General features: G+C 39.4%; 2 protein-coding genes across 6 annotated transcripts; one reads left to right on the top strand and one right to left on the bottom strand.

The window, feature by feature from the left end:
• Window positions 1–5,033: 5,033 nt before the first annotated feature.
• On the bottom strand, window positions 5,034–9,580 carry LOC127764564 (putative HVA22-like protein g). The gene is made up of 7 exons (XM_052289457.1): window positions 9,363–9,580; window positions 8,648–8,687; window positions 8,455–8,553; window positions 8,311–8,367; window positions 8,155–8,218; window positions 7,879–8,088; window positions 5,034–5,711 (listed from the first exon to the last, which is right to left on the bottom strand). The coding sequence occupies exons 2-7, from the start codon at window positions 8,677–8,679 to the stop codon at window positions 5,328–5,330; spliced, it is 846 nt and encodes a 281-aa protein (XP_052145417.1). The 5' UTR covers window positions 8,680–8,687; window positions 9,363–9,580; the 3' UTR covers window positions 5,034–5,327.
• A 1,982-nt stretch (window positions 9,581–11,562) lies between these two features.
• LOC127764586 (uncharacterized) lies at window positions 11,563–18,249 on the top strand. 5 transcript variants are annotated; one of them, XM_052289481.1, is made up of 14 exons: window positions 11,563–11,850; window positions 12,900–13,096; window positions 14,420–14,643; window positions 14,737–14,791; window positions 15,230–15,357; window positions 15,450–15,603; window positions 15,709–15,949; window positions 16,036–16,108; window positions 16,198–16,264; window positions 16,384–16,429; window positions 16,507–16,582; window positions 16,769–17,059; window positions 17,153–17,320; window positions 17,679–18,249. In XM_052289481.1, the coding sequence occupies exons 2-14, from the start codon at window positions 12,985–12,987 to the stop codon at window positions 17,994–17,996; spliced, it is 1,953 nt and encodes a 650-aa protein (XP_052145441.1). In that variant the 5' UTR covers window positions 11,563–11,850; window positions 12,900–12,984; the 3' UTR covers window positions 17,997–18,249. The 5 variants fall into 5 exon arrangements, with proteins under 5 accessions (XP_052145441.1, XP_052145439.1, XP_052145438.1 ...); XM_052289479.1 differs by having other exon boundaries at window positions 11,564–11,850; window positions 12,905–13,096; window positions 17,676–18,249; XM_052289478.1 differs by having other exon boundaries at window positions 11,564–11,850; window positions 17,676–18,249.
• Window positions 18,250–18,602: the final 353 nt, after the last annotated feature.

The raw sequence follows: 18,602 nt of genomic DNA, 5'->3' as shown, positions 1-18,602 counted from the left end.
TTTTATGAATAAAAGGGTACATGAACACGTGAAAATGCTCGCAGTACAGGCGCTGGCCGGTCACTGTCACCTTCGATGGAATGAACAAAGGCCAGTGCCATCACCCACTGTCTAATGATCAGTAAACCACGTGATTTCTACTATCATTTCAGTTTTTCTTTTGGAATTTCCCGTTGTAATTAGCGAAATCGAAGGGATGCCCCTGGAGATAAGGAACCATTTTTTGCCGATTTGTTGCTGCATCCGCTGACCCATCCATCGGTCTTCTATTAGGCCTGTTGCTATTCCACACATGGCTGGCAGTGTTGGTTTTGTATAGTACTTTTTCCGGTAAAAAAATAATATTTTATGTTTTAAAACTCCGATCATCGATTATTTCTCAAACACTTATTTTCAAAACAAAACAAAACAAATACTATGCATAGAATTGAATAAAAAGTACTATTATTATAATATTATAAACTTATTTAATTTCGTTAACTAAATCAAATACAAGAGTTCTTGTTATAATTTTAAAATTTTGGCATAATTTCCCCCCTAAATACAACATTAGTTTGTTTAATTGAACCAGAGCAGAGTCAACTATAACCTCTGCTATTCAGTCAATGTCCAACCTAAACATATACTAGATGATGGAGATTTAGACTCTGTTTGGATACATGGATTAAATTTTAATCCTTGCCACATCGGATGTTGGGACACTAATTAAAAGCATTAAACGTAGACTAATGATAAAACCATTACATAACCTTGGACTAATTCATGAGACGAATCTATTGAGCTTAATTAATCTATATTAGCATATATGATGCTACAGTAAACATGTGCTAATTATGAATTAATTAGGTTAAAAAAATTTATCTCACGAATTAGCTCTTATTTTTTGCAATTAGTTTTATAAGTACTCTAAGTTACAATTAGTAGCTCTCAGATTAGTATCCAAAGATCCGATTGACGATTGACGGGAAATCCAAATACGCCACCTTGCTACTACTGAATATGCATGCATATGTCACAACGTTGCACCCTCCTGTCCCTCCACCACGCACTACTCCACTGCGTTCACATGGTTATCTTCGTTAAGCAACCGGCTGCGTTTGGACTTTGGAATCCCCTGTTCCTAACCCAAGTTGTGTGCACGTAAAACAGAGCGATCCATTAGCGCATGATTAATTAAGTTTTTACTATTTTTTAAAAAAATGAATCAATATAATTTTTTTAAGCAACTTTCGTATAGAAACTTTTTATGAAAAACGCACCGTTTAGCAGTTTAAAAAACATGCGCGCGTAAAACGAAAAGAGGAGTTGGGAACAAAGAGCTCCGAACAGTCTAAATATCGAAAGCTGCATTATTATGGCCGTGTTTAGATTCAAAATTTTTTCATCAAACTTCCAACCTTTTCGTCACATAAAATGTTTGGATGCATGCATGTAGCATTAAATATGGACGAAAGAAAACCAATTGCACATTTTGCATGTAAATTACGAGACGAATCTTTTGAGACTAATGACGCTATGATTTGACAATATGGTGCTACAGTAAATATTTGCTAATGACGGATTAATTAGGCTTAATAAATTCATCTCGCAGTTTATAGGCGGAATCTATAATTTATTTTGTTATTAGTTTACATTTAATACTTCAAATGTGTGTCCGTATACTTAAAAAAATTTGGCACGCAACTAAAAATTTGAGCATCTCCAAGAAAGGTGGATCTCTCGTCACGTCAAAATTAGGCAAACCCCGAGAAAAAAACAAACCAAGAGACTTGCTATATTTGGTTGACCGAGCCATCCCACTAGTAAAATCACTCCTTTGCTGGCCAAATCTAGCAAAGCCAGAATAATAGCTGGTCAAATCACTCATTTGTGCTGAAGAGAAGGAAAAATGAGATATAGACTGAAATGTGGATCCCACAAAAAAAATGGAGAGTGTAATTTGGAGAGGCTATTGCATGTTGGAGCACATGAAAAATATAGAGATGAATCTTTGACTAGCTAGCTTATCAAATGGGTAAAAGATGATATGCTAATACTCATTAGCCAAAAATTAAATTTTTAACTTTAAATTTAGAGTTGGTTTTAGAGTTTTTCATTGAAGTTTATTTTTTAGCCTATACTTTTAAATCACTAAGAACATACATACATACATATATATATATATAAATTATTTTTCGTTTGCAAATATATCGTTTAGCTTATTCCGTGATTAAGTAAAAAGATGGGACCGTAAATGGAGAGCAAGGTTTAAGAGATGTCTAGCTTGGAGATGCTCCAGGACGACTTGCAGTTCGCAACATTTCGTTTAAGCGTTAATGGTAAAAACAGGGCAGAGAATATAATTGCCGTTAATTAAGATCAATCATGGGTTTGTAGTATCTAGGGCTAGTTTTGGTCAAGATGGTCATGTGCATGTTAAACATGGAGCGCACTGTACATACTGGTCAGTCAACAGTGTTCCATTTCGTGAGGTTCACCATGCGTGTACCTTTTATATCTGAACCAAATTCCTCTGGAACAAAATGTATTTATGCCCAATTTCACACGCGCATACACGTTTATTAATAGTACGTATAGAACCATAAACCTGTTGTTTTTCACACTGCAGGGGGAGTTGTCGCTGTACTACCTTTTTTAGATTTATGAACTCTTGTCCTCAGGACAGATTTATCACTATCACAGATTCACGAGACCCCGGAATTTTTACATCTTAGTCCTACTTATGTTCTTGTTCTACAAATAGACCGACTAAAAATTTGTTCTAAAAATAAACCCAGCATCAACCTTGACATCAAAATACAAGAACCTTACTGAGCTGGCCTGAGCTTGACGTAAACTGATAGATTAACCAACAAATATGCCCTTAAGTAATGATGTAAATATTATGTAAACGTAATCAACAGATTACTAAATTACCATTCACTCGTTGGTTTCTGGCTAAATGTAAGCTAATTTCTCAAATTATGTATAATGTTTGCGCCAATGTTTTTGGCGGCAACCACCTGTTGACAATTCGACATAGAGTTTGTGCTAGCTTAGCGAGGATCTCAATTCTCAACGACAAAATTTGTAACACCGATGCGTCATACTTCGGTCCATTGCTAATGCCGTTGAGTTAAGGGTCTATTTTAAAATAAATTTTCTAGAGGGCCTATTTATAAAACGAGAATACGGAAAGGGGTAATATGTACAATTTTGACCACATTCCTGGCCCATCTTCAGGTCGAAGATCATCGGAGGAAGGAACAATAAGTTCCTACTAAGGCCATGTTATATTCTTCAACTCCAAACTTCAACTATCTCGTTTTCATTAGCATATTTTTCAAACTGATAAATAGTGTATGTAATTTTTAAAAAAAATATTTATATATAGAAGCTGTTTAAAAAACAAATAAATTCAGTTCTTAAATTTGTAATAATTAATATTTAATTAATTTTAGACTCCCCCTCCAGAGCAATCGAACGAAGCCTAAGCAACCTTTGAGTCGGTGCGGCTCCTGATTTTTTTTCCCCATCAAGATGTGACATGATCACGTGAGTATACGTGATAATATGGAACCCACATTTGCAACCACGTTTTAGTTATGTGGGGAAAATAAGCTTGACGACTATAATGGCTTCGTTATTTTCTTTGTCATTTCGAACATCTACACAATGCACATGTCTCATTATTTTTTTATATATATTTATAAAATTTATTTAAAATATAATCAGAAGGAAGTTTTTTTCATAACAAATATATTATTAATGATTTAAGGAATCAAGGTTTGAATGCATACATTCTAGAATTACGCTTACTTTAGAACAATTAATGGTATTATTTCTAACAAATGATACTCTCTCCGTTTCACAATGTAAGTCATTCTAACATTTCTCACATTCATATTGATATAAATCTAGACATCTAGATTCATTAATATTAATATAAATGAGGGAAACGCTAGAATGACTTACATTGTGAAACGGAGAAAGTACTGTGTATGTCTAAATATCTGACACAACGGAATGGAACATAAGGTTGTAGGAAGCAGCCAACCAGGTTGCCATCAGCAGCTAGCTGGGACCTGATCCAGGTTGGCTTCTGGTCTCAGTGGTTTGGCGAAATTTCAACTAGAGCGACACAGATAGGGACTTTCGAGAATGACAAAAGTAAACCTGTAGCTGATCTTCACATAGGAAGCATCGTCTATCAACGAGGTCGAAGTTAGTTCTGAAATATAAAACGAGGTCGAAGTTTCGTTGGCTTCTTGCCTGACATTTTTCCCCCTTTTTTGGGGTGCCATCACAAGTTCACAAACGAAATATAAAACGAGGTCGAAGTTTCGTTCGTTTGTTGTTGTTGTTTTCTTTTATCTAGGTCTGCTGAAAGATGGCCTCGGAAGTTTAGATATAGAGTGATTTAGGCCTGGTTTAGTACCCAATTTTTTTCCCCAAAAACATCACATCGAATCTTTGGATACATACATAGAGCATTAAATATAAATAAAAAGAAAAACTAATTGCACAGTTTACATGAAAGTCACGAGACGAATTAGTCCATAATTAGCTATAAGTGCTACAGTAACCCATATGTGCTAATGATGGTTTAATTATGCTAAAAAAATTTACCTCGCGGTTTCCAGGCGAGTTATGAAATTAATTTTTTCATTCGTGTCCGAAAACCACTTCCGACATCCGGTCGTCCGATGTGACATCCAAAAAAAATTCTTTTCGCAAACTAAACAGGGCCTTATACTTTATGAGGAAATATATGAAGGTATCATATTGGCAGGGATGAAACTAAGTGCAAACTTTGATTTCCTTAGCAGACAATGAAGTTCTTGCATTACCATGAGATTCTCGTGTGTGACAAAGATGTGACTTCAGCTTTGGCAATATATCCTCAATTTTTTCAGGCCGAAGAGTATCTTGAGAGTGATAGAAAAGAAAAGAATCAGCTTGTATCTGATCGTCGGCAAGGAGGAAAGGACAATTGTCACATGGCAAGGAGATGAGGGACAATTGTCCTAAGTTGCTCACATTCACATATCATCTACCAACCAAGTATCTTTCTTTCTTTACCAATGTACTCGGTTACTGATCTTCTCGTGCCATCACAATGTCCATCAATCTACTGTTCTACTTCCTGGTGACCTGGTGGGATCTATGCACAATTGCGAAACCGCGAAACGAAACCAACAGGCTTCAGATTGTTTTTTTTTTTTTACACAGGATTCAGATTTCAGGATGTGCATGCAGTGCAGTGTGCACCCTGCGTCGAGAGCGAAACGTATGACGAGAAATGATCCCGTGGCGTGGGAGCTTTAGTACATCGGCGGCGGTCCAGTTCAAGCTCCACCCATGCGCCTCCTGAGCCGGCTCCGTGTCATCCGGATCGCCTCCTGGATGAGCGTCTCCTCGTCGGGTATTACCGGCGCTTGATGCGGGTTGCTCGCCGTCGTCGCCGGTGGATTGGCCGCCTGCGTCGCCTCGGTGCTCTCCGTTGTGACGGCTTCAGCGCCTGCTTGAGGTGGCTGTGGCTGTGGCTGTGCAGGAGGCACGGCGGCGCCTGGAGGGGCGACCGGAATTGGGGCCTTGTCAGCTTGAGCTTGGTTCCTTGGCGGCGGAGGCTGTGGCGGCAGCGGAGGCGCTGACGGTGAAGGAACAGGCGGCGGTGCAGGGTTCACCTGCCGAGTCCGTGGAGGTGGTGGACGCTGCTGGTGTTGCTGTGCCTGCAGAAACAGAGATGTTGAGAGTCAGGTCGTAGCTCTACACAGATATAAGCTGATGCAGGCATCACGCGATAATAAATACTCCTTCCGTATTTTAACGTATGACGCCGTTGACTTTTTGACCAACGTTTGACCATTCGTTTTATTCAAAAATTTTGTGCAAATAAATATTTATGTCATGCTTAAAGAACATTTAATGATGAATCAAATCACAATAAAATAAATAATAATTACATAAATTTTTTGAATAAGACGAATGGTCAAACGTTTGATAAAAAGTCAACGGCGTCATACATTAAAATATGGAGGTAGTAATAAATATCTAGTTCAAAAACAATCATCTGAACATACAACTGAGAAACATGAAGCGGATATTACACCTCTAAGTGCTCAGATAACAACTCAATCATGCATCATGTCAACAACTTTACTAGACATACATTAGTAAACTGAAAATGAGTGTGATGGTGGTAGTTTTAATTTAACCAACTTTGTCAGTAAACTGTGCCCAGATAGCCTACTTTGTCAGTAAACTGAACATACATTAGTACTATGACGAGTAGTGTAACATGATAATGAGTGTGATGGTGGTAGTAATAATTTAACATGAGAAAAAATGTGCATGAAACAAACTTTGCTAGAAGCATCCCTGCAAAAAAAAAAAAAACACTTTGCTAGAAGCAAAAATAAATTGGAGATGTTCAACTTGAACCCTGCCAGAAAATGACCACAAATATTTGCATTGCCAAACTATACACGGTAATTTCCATGTAACAAAATGAATAGTTTATATGAAACAGTCAAAAAAAATATAAATATGGTAAAATAACAAGACAAGAAAGGTTGGAACACAAAAAATAGCAACTTCAGAACTATGAAGCGCCTATACATTTACTCCTAATAAACATATAATAGGTCCATTTCGACATCAGCAAGGTTCCACATCCTATTCCTAGAGACCCAAAAAACAATTGGTTCGTGGACCCAGGTTATTTGGAGGGTAAAATCAGCACCATGATTAACCAAGTTAAGATAATAAAATAAAGGGTCATGTTTGAAACACAGATGGAATTAGGGCGCAAAATAACTTCCCTAGTTAGGAGTCACTGCTAAGGGAGCTTGGCAAAAGATAACCACAATAACACACGACCTAAATGAATCGGATCCACTTGGTTGTGCTTCTCTTGCTGAAGCAATTTTAGAAACTTTCCAGCACCTCACAACAAGAACTAGTAAAACTACCATATTAAGAAATTGATTCAGCATGGTCAAATTAGCTCAAGCTCCTAAGCTCAGAAATAATCCAGAGAAATAAAGGACACCAGCTAACAACAGATATTACTAATACATCTAAGAACAATGCTTAATTTAGATTTTAAAAAATAAGCTACTGTGTTTAAAACTATTGGTTCCCCCTAACAGACCCATTGATGAAACAAACAAGAAAAATGTAAGTCGCTAGATGGTGATCACGTAGCCGGACATATACATTCAGTTGGCGTGAACTTCTCAACAACAAGCAGTCAAACACAGCCTTTCAAACAGCTGCACATAAGTTCTCAAAAAAGGTACCACTGATAGAGAAATAGTGAATAATCCACTGAAATGGCATTAGGTTAACTATCTTTCTGGAACCTCGCGATACTATTTTTAAGTTGGATTTTCATTGTTAGTTCAGTAAATATCCCACAGGATCAGAATCAAATTCATATATCATATAGTAACCCAAATTCTTCAAGCACTAAGAAGAAAAAATGCACTGAAATGCATATGTCAGACCTTTCCATAGAAAGGCTTGGTAGTACATTTATACCACGATTAAGCTAAGTCTTACTTATGAAAATGATTGTGCATCTCATCAACAGCAACACAAATATGAACCTAAATACCTAATGGTAGACATGGGATGTGAAAAATGCAGGGCTGAAAGGAATATAGAACCAATAGGTCATAACCTTATAGGTATGTCAAATTTGCTGAATGCGTATGTTACTGCATGCATTTGATTCTGAAATTTTAAATACAATCATGAATCATGAAGATTACTAGTTCCGATCTGCCCAAGAGAGAGACGATGCTGCAGACCTATTCTTCTAACTTCCACCAGCAAATGGAAGTAACTGAGAGATTATGGCTGGCAAGCAACTTCAAGAGTTTTCTGAAGTACCTGAGGACGAGATCTTTGAGCCTCTGACTGCGAAGCAATATATTGCAAGATTTCATAGAACCTTGTGTGACTGTAGTCTGCGATCTTCTGGAAGTAATGAACTGCCATATCACCAGCTCTAGTCCTCAACTCAAGTAGATTGCGATCAATTTCAGCTTCATGTTTGCCAATGTACGGCTTGAAGAATGACTCATACACATAGGAAGTGCCCTGAAAATGCTCTCCATTACAAAAGCCATACGATTTTGAAATTAAAAAGAGATAAGAAATTCATACCTGTGTCTTGGGATACCATAGATACACGATAAATGCCAGCTTTGCTTCACTATACATTGGTAACCTGTATGATAACAAAATCATCATCAGCAAGCATGAAAGTTCCCTCCAAACTGCAACCACAAAGAAAACCACAATAACAGATGGCCACATTACCATGATACAAAATTATCCCCAACTCTCTCAAAAACAGTTAGAACTGCTAGTAAAATCCTGTAAAATCATCACTGAGCATGTGATCAAGTAGAGAATTAAATCCAAGAATGATAGTCTAAAGTAAAGGGGGTGTCCAATACAAACCAGTACTGACACCAGAACCGCAACTGCTCAACCTCAGGTCTGTTCAGCTCCACTGTCTTGTAGCAATCATAGGCTGGGTATGCATATCCAAGAATAAGTCTGCAAAATCAAAAGATAGCAAAACACATAACAGGTGTGGCCAAAATCATTGCCCCTTTCCAGAAATTAAAAGGAAACTACCGCTGCTACTTACATTAAAGCTCTGGTAATGATTGAGACGACCATCTTGAGCCCTATTTCACAGAAACATCTGTTAGAGCATGGGGTATACAGTTTTTTTGAGCAAAAATGGCCTAGGAAAACAAAGATGGACTATGAGCATCAAATTTACAGGAGCAATTGCAGAACAGCAGACATGAATAAATGGAAGCACTCCTTTCCTACTGCATGATCAATTGTGCATTTAAAAGTGCAGTGTTCAATCATGGTAGCATCATAGCAACTTCCAGGAACCCTTTTGATTACTACAAGCACTACAAGCAATAGGAGGAATCCACATGATTACTAGTACAGACAAGACCAAACCAAATAACCTAAACATGCTGAAAACATATATTAGTTTCGGAAGTTTGAAAACGAATAAAATGGAAGCACACAGGTAGAAATCAAACGAACAGCCAAAACCGCTCCCCGAAATTCAGACGAGTCTAATGCCTACCTAGGCGGATAAATCAACGGAGCACACAGGGAATCGCTACATTTGACTCGCAAATCTCCCCAAATGCGCACATCTTTGAACCGAACGCCACCTCGCGCGGGGCGATTGCAGCAGCGGAAACACCACCGAAGCGCAGAAATCGCAGCTCCGCTACTACTACGGCAGCAGCAGCCGCCTAATCCACATCTAAAACCACAAGCTAATATTCGTAACGTGTACGGGAAATCGAATCCTAACGAGAGGGGAATACCTTTCCTCCCGCAGCAAGCAAGCAAGCAACGGATCGATCGCCGAGCCACGGGCCGCCTCGCCGCCGCACGCACGAACGCCGAAGCGGGGGACGGCGCCCCGGTCCCGGAAGCTTCCAGAAGCTTCTCGACGGAAGCCACCCGCGTCGGCGGCGAGCGAATTCAAAACCAAGGGGAGAGAAAATACAAGAGTCTTTTGAGTTTAATAATTTCCTTTTTGGGGATAATCTAAGCAAGCAAAGGACGCGAGGAAATTATCGTAATCGTAAGAGTAAATAATTTACCTTTTCTCTTCCCGTCCGCTACGCGTAGTCACTGACTGTGGGCCCAGGAGGAAGAAGGACCCACCTGGCAGTGTCACTGGTGGGTCATGCAGGGACTTTGCTGACGTGGACGCGCTCGCGACGGGGGCATTGGTAAAGGATGGGGGGAAACGTGACGGGTTTTATACCCGGCGCGGGGAGGGCTAGATCGGGGGGTGTGGGTCCAAGATGTCAGTGAGTGGTTAGGAGGTGGATAAGGTTGCAAAGACGGTAAGTAAAGAATTGCTGCTGCTGTGTTGGGATTGGAGGGGGAAGGAATATGTGAAGGCGAAGGGGAAGGGATGGGATCTCCGCCGTCGATTCCGTCCACCGGCGGCTTTACCCGATTCGGAGGCAAACGAGAGGGGACACGCGCTACGTGTAACTGACGCGTGGGCCCAGCTCTCTGGTGGGCTTGCTGCGGGCTGTCAGGTATTGGGCCAGAACGGATTGCAAATATGGGCCCATTGAACCTTCTGTGCGTAGTTAGTTTGTGGCCCACACAAACTCTGGACAGCCCTTGAGACACGGTGCTGTGCTGCGTCAGCTGCATGGCCCACGTGCCAGTGAGACTAGCATAGTAATCGTATTGCTATCTCTTTTTTTCTCTGTTTTGGTGGCATGCTGTCTAATCCATGAGTCACTGACACCTCTGCACACTGCAACTGATTTTGGCTTTGTTCGGCAGCCATATTTTCCAACTTATGTTTGTCGTTTTTCACGCGTACGTTTTTTTAATTACTAAACTTTGTGTTTTTTAAAAAAAACTCTATAGAAAAGTTATTTTTAAAAATCATATTAGTACTATTCTAAAAAAATAACTACTCTGTTTTATAATACATAATTAATTATGTACTAATGAGTTGTCCGTTTTGCGTATGCGCGGGATGAGTTCCTAACTCATGTGTATGCATGATCTCATTTCTACTCTCTTCCAAGAAAATCATCTTGAGCCATTTGCATTGCATATTTGTATGTTCTCCTCCATTAAATCAAAAGATATAGTATATCGCGGTGTATGAATTGGAATCAGTACGTTCAGATGTGATATTGTAAATGGACCAGAGCAGATTGTACAAAGAGTGGTACAATTAATCACATGCCAACAGAGAGGACTCCATATTTACACGTGGTAGATTCATCCATAACTTTGCCTTGATTGCACTTTTAATTACAGCTAGCTAATCACACACATGTTACCATGTTTTCCTTTTCATATTGTTTACCAGATGACCGAAATGAACTATATGCTCTACCTCCTAAAAGAATATGTTTTATCATAAAATTGTATTCTATTGTATTACTTAGACCACTCGTTTTAATAAACTAATAAATCTATTAAGTTTTTTTAAAAAATTAAGGTTAGATTAATTAAAACTGTGGATGCAGCAGAGATTAGATCAAGCAACCAACCATACCAAATTTTCAGTATTTATTTTACAGAATAGATAATTAGGCCTTGACTTCAATAAAAGCCAAAACTTTGTTCTATTGCATTACTGATTAGACCATTTATTTTTAATTATTTATTAAGGTTTTTCCTAAAAATTATTTAGATTGTTTAATAATGGAACATAAATTCCAACCTTTGCTTAAAAGAAGCTATAGCTACTTATTAAAAAAACCTCTCAAAGAGAGCTAATAGTCAGGCAACAATAAGAACAAGAATAATAGATAACCCACAATAACAATATTTTGCTCTAAATACCCAGTTAGAAAGAGAGATTGGGGATATTTTTTAAGTGGGAGATAGGGATTGCCATAGAAGCAGGAGCAGATCACCCTGCACCAATCACCACCACCATCCACCTTGGTTTCACCTTTGCTGTATTGGTGTTTGGTTGGTCTATACAGGAAGTGGTAGTACATGTGGGGCAGTGAGCCGCAGATGCAAGTGCAGTGGCAGCCGCAGCGCAGCGCATGCAGATGCAAGGTTTCCGTTTCTGCCCACGCCAAAGCGGCCAACAAAAAGCGCGACGTCTCCTGCAGTTGCTGCTCTTCCATTCCACCTCGCATTTACTCATCCCTTCTCTCCCTCGCTCGCTCGCCTCCTCGCCTTCTTCTCCATCTCCATCTCGCATCTTCTCTTTCTCTTTCTCTTTCTCTTTATCTCTCTCTGTTGCTGCTGATCAAGAAGCTTGGAGAGAGGGAGGGAGAGATGGATCGGTGCATAGGCATATGACTGGAGGTTAGTGCTTCGGAGTGGTCTGTTTGTATGGATGGATGGATGGATTGGAGGAAGGGAAGGGGGATTCATCTGCTGGTTTTGGTTGTGGATTGTGTTCTTCTTCTTCTCCTTCTTCTTCTTCTTCTTCTTCTTCTTCTTCATCAACTGCCCTGCAATTCTGCCCTGTTTCTTGCGGTTTCTTTGATGTCGTGGTTGCGTCTCGATTTCAGGATGGGCTTGACCGCTGTTCTGTCTGTCTATCTTATTTCGGTTGGCTTTGATTTCGCGGTTTGGTTTATGTTTTTGCTACATGCTTCGTCTCCATCGTTTGTTTGATTAACTTCTTGGCATAATTTCGATTTCGAGACAAAAGGGTATGAAATGTGGAGTTCACTGCAAATCAAATCATATGACTAGTTTAGTAGCATGAATTAAATAGTTTATTACTACTTCCTTTTCTTGAAACGGACAGAGCATTTGACGTTAAAATTCACAAGCCTTTTGTGTGGGGGAGAATACCCTGAATTCATTTTCCAAGGTGCGATGCGACCATGTGCGCAGAGTGATCTTATCTCTATCTTTTCCCTGCAGCGAATGGGAGCCAAAATCTTATTTCATTTTTACCCTGAAGAATTCAGAAAGATGGTGTCTTTGGTTGGATCTGGATAATGATTTGCAACTCTATGCAGTCCTTTTTTTTTCTTTTTGAGATTCTTGGGGGGCTAAAGATCCATGAATCTTTTCCAGTCAAGAAACACCACCAGAGAAAAAAATTCTTCTTTTTCTATCACCTTTCCCCCCTTCCCTCATCAGCTTTGCTAGCATCTGATTCTTCTGCATTTCATCACACAGGACCAAGCTGCATAACTCCCCCTTTTTTTATCCTAACCTTTTGGTATTGCCTTTGCTTCCATTGTACTGCTGACCCTCTGGATGCTGTCTCCTTGTCTCAATACTAGCATTACTCCTCTTCCATAAAGCTGGAGTTCACTTTGTTGTTGAGTCTCTCTGTGTGTGTATATCTTCTTGTATTCATTCATACTGATTACTGCTGCATTTGTTGTGTGTAGTGTAGGCCTATGGTAAGTGTGGAGGAGAGGAGAGAAAGGGAGATGGAGATTTTCTGAGATCTTTTCTGGGCATATAACCTTTTGGATGGTGGATATGGAGAAGAAGAGGGAGAAGCTGGTGGCTGGGCTCACAAGAAGACACATGATAAGGAGTGGCTCCTCCTCTTCCTCCTCTCCTACTGCTGCTGCTGCTGCTGGTATGTAATGTTCTGTTCTCTTCTGCCCCAGTGGTCTCTCTCTCTTCTCTCTTCTCTCTCATGTGTCCAGTCCAGATGGTTACAGTGAACTAACCCAGCAGCTTTCCTTTCTCACTCATGCATATATCTTTCCCCAAAATGCCCCTTATCTTAATTATCTGTCCTTTGCCTTTCCTAATGCATCCTTACAAATAAAAAAATAATCTTTTCTGGTGCTCTTTTTTGTTCTTTTGTCCACTCAGGTGGGCCCCACTGATCACCTTGATATAGGGTCCTAGTATGGCGCTGTGATTGGTTTTAAGGTTATTTTCTTTTTGAAACCCCATTTTAAGGTTATTTTCTTGGAAAATTAGCACCCTTGTAGTATTGCTTTGGGCAGGATCACACCATCTAGTGTACTACTGCTAGGGGGTTGGCTAGAGACCACCACTACTGCATAGTAGCTAGAGTAAATGATTACATCATATATGAGTAGAGTAAGCACTAAGCAGTAGTTGTACAAGCTTGTCATGAATTTGTATTAGTCAATATAAGGTCAAATTAAGTTTGTCATGAGTTTATGTTCAGACAGTGAATCTAGGTTTGTCATGAATTTATGTTTAAACAGTCAATATAAGGTTTGGCCTTTTGGTTTGGAACTTTGGATGGATGAGCTCATACAAAATATGCCAACTTTCCTCACCATCGATCACACACCACAAGAAACCTCTTTTTTTTTTGGTAGTACCTTTTTTTCGGGGAAAGTTTTATTGTTTAGACCTTTCTGGTTTTGGATGGTTCGATGAGGTTAAACTTTCGTGAAGAAATCTCCAAAATATTATGATGTTGTCTTGGGTCTTAACGATTGTCACCTACTGCTTACGTGTAGATATGCACCCCAAGCCATACCTTGTGATTACTATCCTTTTCACAACACAAAGTTCTCCTCGCAGTATGATATGACATTCACCAATGAGCTTATTTTTCCTCCTGCTTTTCCTTTTTAAATGATTCTATATATTGCTTTTATTTTCTTTTTTTTTAATTTACAGGTTCTGTAGCTGTACACCTTTTCATCAGATGAATAGTGCATTATTTCCAAGAGTGTCATCTGATTCTTAACTATTTAAAAATATTTTGTCAACAAAAACTATTTAAAAAGACTCTGAACTAAACACTTGGATGAAGTGCTTATTGGTTCTAAACGATTAGTTTATCTAAACTGGAGTACGGTGAAACTAAAAACTGTACCTACAACCTTTCAAAAGATAAAATTCTTTAGTTACCGGAGTACAAAGTTACACACGATATCTAATGCCAGTCGCCTCTGTACATTGTTTACAGACAGCAACAAAAATGTGAGTGAAGGTGGAGATCAAAACCTGATATCTAGGCAGAAGAAAGGAAAGGCAAAGGTTTTGAAGTGGAGATTAAGCAACACTGACATGGACATGAAAGGGGAGGAAGGAGGTTCTGATGGAGACTACGATGATACAGTGCTCTCCTCACTGACCACAGCTAGCTTCAGCAGTCTGATTAGTAGGAAGAGAGTGAAGAGCCTTGGGAAGGTTTGTGTCCCGTTTATTAGCCTTCTCTGCTGTTCAATCATTTGCTTCCTGTTCTTTATGTACATCTTTTTTGTTCATTTTTCTGTTTCAAAGGTGGCTGAGGATTGTGATGCTATTGATCCACCGGTTCCTAGAAAATTAAGATCAGGTAGGAGTACTAATCACTGTATATCCTCTCTCTCAGAGCTATAGAAAGGGACAACTTATTTCCTGTGCTTTTATCATGCCTTTTCCTTTTAGTTTACATCTATGGTGGGGCTAAGTGAATATGCTGTGCTATTTTTTCTCGCAAGACTTTTAGCATATAATACTGTAAGATTTTACAGCGGGATAGAAAATATAGAGTGCATTTTTTTAATTAAGGTGGGTACTATTCACCTGTGAGAACACAAAACCCAAACTGATGGTTCGCTATGATATTTGAACATACCATTTTCATTTTAATTCCGTGAGCTCTGGTGCATACACATATTAGATGTTTTATTAACTAAAGTGTTTTGAGTACTGAAAATAACAGTTCAAATTATAGATTAAAGATTTACATTTCTGAGTTAATATTTAAATTCTGTTTTCCCCCTACTTTCAGCCATAAATAAACGTGCCAGTCAAACTGTTTCTACATCACCGCGGCATGTCAAGAAGAGGCGCCATCTTTCAGCTATCAGCTCTCAGACTTTCCTTATGGATCGAGAAACAAGATGTAATGCAATCCCGGTAAGTTTTTGTGCTCATAAATATCTCTTCATTTTGTCAAGAGGCAGGACCAAATATTGAAAATGAATCATTTTTTCTTCATTCTTGCTTAGCAGTTGGCGAATCATTTTTCGAAGGAGGAGGAGGTAGTTGTGGATGCTTTGCTATCTTTATCTCAAATACCCCATCTTTGTGAACTGTCGTCCGACAGAGGAATGGCAGAAGATAACTTAGATTTACATGTTACTTCAGTGTCTTATTCAGCAGGTATGTTTGCAGTTTGTGTTTGACTTGCTATTATCGTATTAATCACTATATTCAGCATCTTTTTGACAATGTGTTGCATATATAATTGACTGGTTACTTCTACAGGAGCAACAAAGGTGGATGAGAAAATATCGGCATTGCCAACTGCCGGTACGGAAGTAGCTAACCAACCTGCCCTTGATGAACCAGTGGAACGAACTGGCAATGTTTCACAAATAAATCATGTGCCTTGTGGTGGTACCTGCAACAACACAAATCCAACTTTGTCAAATGATGGGCAAATACATGATATTTCTTTGGGAATTGTAACGAATTTACCGAGCCCATCTAAAGACTACAATAACAGGTTGGAAATTGCTCATGGCTGTCGTATCTCGTATTGTATTTTGGTAAATGGTCTCTCCATGTTTATTTGATTATTTCTGTTCGCAGTCGGAAGCAACTGAAAGTGCAGTTTGATAATAGTACAATTCATCCCACAAAGATAGAAGCCCCTCGGTGCCTGGTACTGCTTTGTGCCCCTCGGTGTCATTTTTTCACTTTTCAGTCTGTCCTTACGATTCATGCTTTCTCCCCAATATGAATTTTCTGCAGGAAAATTCTAAGAAGCCTGATATTCTGGAACATGACAGGAAAAATGTCAAGAATAACACTGCCCAAGGTACTCATAGAGCTTTATAGTGTCATAACAATTTATAAGTTGAATAGTTCATACCGTTTTGTCCAACTAGTCACGATGCTTCTACTATTTCTTGGCTAATACATGGTCACTATTGTCAGAAATTGTGCCACCGGTCCAGACTTCAAAACCTTGTGCCTCGCATAGGTATTTGATCAAGTAACTTTCGATTAAACCTTCATTGTTGTTTTCATCATCGATCTCTAAATATGTCCCTTTTCCAGGCCATCTTCAAACACACTGGCGTCGTGTAATAATACTGCTGCCGAAACTGTGAAAGGAACTGGAGAACATGAGAATGTAAGTATTGTTAACATATCCATTTTTCTATGCCTTCTTTTCTTCCAGAATAAATGGATAAGGAAACTCTCTCTGCTAAGTTGAATGCTATGTTCTATTAAGGCTGATATCATGAAGGGATATTTATATGTTAACTGCTATGATTGTATTCTTTGACTACTGAGCTGACAAATTTTATATCTGCAGCTTTCCCTCGTTAATAAAAATGGTACCCCCTCGAAGACATGGAAGAGAAGCATTACCCATGTCTACATGTGTCATCTCATCCAAATGCATTTGGACAAAGAGAAGGCATCACAAAACCGGGTAAAACCTGAGGAAGTTTGTCACAGTCACATTTCAAGGTCTCCAGACGGTTCTACCATAAGTAAGAATGGTGCACAAGACGAGAAGTTCTACGCCTTGCATTTCGATGTAAGGCTACCTGTTCAGCCATCTTGCAGTGTTTGCGACACGACCATTGCCCGACAAAAGATGGTGAGCAGTGACCGCCTTTTCAACCATCTCAGCTACTTCAGTTTTCCTTCTATCTCTGTTTCTATATGAAAGATGTTGTGTTGCTTCTTTCAGGTCAGTGGTAATTTTCTGAACTTGCCCACTTCTGCGGCGTTATCAGGGGTGCAGCATGTTCAGTATTTACATCCCCCGATCGCTCCCCGCGGTGCAATGCCATATCCAATTCAGCATCTCCCTTACACCAGGGGGAATTTGACGCACACTGCACTACTACTTCAACAGGTTTGTCCTTGCACATTGCTTCTGAAACAAAAGAAAGATTTACATCATTAATAGTACTATTAGAATTTGCAAGATTTGTGAGGCGTTTTTCTGTCAATGCCTTATAGACAACCACTAACTTTTTTATAGGCATCTCATAACAGTTACTAGTACAAACTCCTTTTCTTGTGACAACTTACAATACAGAAAAAAAAACCACTTCTATCGTTATTGATCATAGCCTGTTCCTTTTCCGACAAAACGAAATGTGGATAAAAGAGAGACTGCAAACAACATGATTGTTTTCTTTTTTGCTATACAAATTCAATTGTATTCTCAATTTCTCATCACAGTTTGTTTCTTGGCCATCGAGTAGCAGATGCCACAGTACATGTGCAATCCAAACCCAGCCATTATGAAGATTCAGCAGCAGCTCATGCCCAATCAGCATCAGCATCAGCAGCAGCAGCAGATGTGGCAGTTTCAATTCCCTCAATACCATCATCCAAGGCCAGACGCCGCCGCCGCCGCCGTGTCGGCGGCGTGGCAGCACAGCAGCCGGCTCCACGACGTCTCTTCCCTGCGTCCGGTGGCCGTGCTGCCTGCGCCGCCGCCGCCACCGCCGCCGCAGATGGAGCTCTTCTGCTCGCCGTACCATGGCGGCAGCAGACAGCCGCCGCAGCTGAGGTTGATCTAGCTTATTAGCATAGCAAAACTGTCACTGCTGCTGTTTCTATGTGTTCATCTGACAAAAAGGAATTTTCAGACAAGTTGACATGACATTTGACAGTCACAGATGCCAATGGGTGGCAAAAAGCTGTAATTAATTTGAGATGTTTTATGTTGCTCGATCGAAAGGTACTCGAGTGTAGTGAAGTACTTTTTTTATATGAAGAAATTAGATGCATTGAAAAAAAACAAATAATAGTTTAGAACAAATATGGTTTTAGCAAATGTAGTAGGGAAAATTTTCTTTAAGAAAACATTTTAAAAAGCGTGAAGCAAATAATCTAAAAATGATGGGGGCGTAATTAATGAAAATGCGAGTGCTAAATTATTCAGCCCTCCTTTGAAACATATGGATATTGTTTACAAAATTATTATTAAATCCCTGCTCTCAACAAAAACTCGATCTTATTTGATCGCTCGTCCGTGTCGAACTCGCTAGTTTAAGGAAAATTTAGTTAAATTTTCCTAGTAATTAGTACAGTTCCCTTGTAGTAACTCACTAGATTTCCCCTCATTTTGAAATTAAGCCTTTTGCTTAGATTCATGACATGTAAACTCAATAGGAGATTTCCCT

This window comes from Oryza glaberrima, chromosome 2 (assembly GCF_000147395.1).
Source record: "Oryza glaberrima chromosome 2, OglaRS2, whole genome shotgun sequence".
Taxonomy (NCBI): Eukaryota; Viridiplantae; Streptophyta; class Magnoliopsida; order Poales; family Poaceae; genus Oryza; species Oryza glaberrima.
Note: the sequence above shows the minus strand (reverse complement) of the source record. Positions and strands in the feature narration are given on the sequence as shown.

Coding starts and splice junctions, on each gene's coding strand:
- LOC127764564 (XM_052289457.1), bottom strand. CDS start 8,679: ATGGTCGTCTCAATCATTACCAGAGCTTTAAT. Junction 8,368..8,454: donor CGGTTCTGGTGTCAGTACTG/GTTTGTATTGGA, acceptor ATGATTTTACAG/GATTTTACTAGCAGTTCTAA. Junction 5,712..7,878: donor CTCAAAGATCTCGTCCTCAG/GTACTTCAGAAA, acceptor CTGTTTCTGCAG/GCACAGCAACACCAGCAGCG.
- LOC127764586 (XM_052289479.1), top strand. CDS start 12,985: ATGGTGGATATGGAGAAGAAGAGGGAGAAGCTGGTGGCTGGGCTCACA. Junction 14,644..14,736: donor GAGTGAAGAGCCTTGGGAAG/GTTTGTGTCCCG, acceptor TCTGTTTCAAAG/GTGGCTGAGGATTGTGATGC. Junction 14,792..15,229: donor TCCTAGAAAATTAAGATCAG/GTAGGAGTACTA, acceptor CCCTACTTTCAG/CCATAAATAAACGTGCCAGT.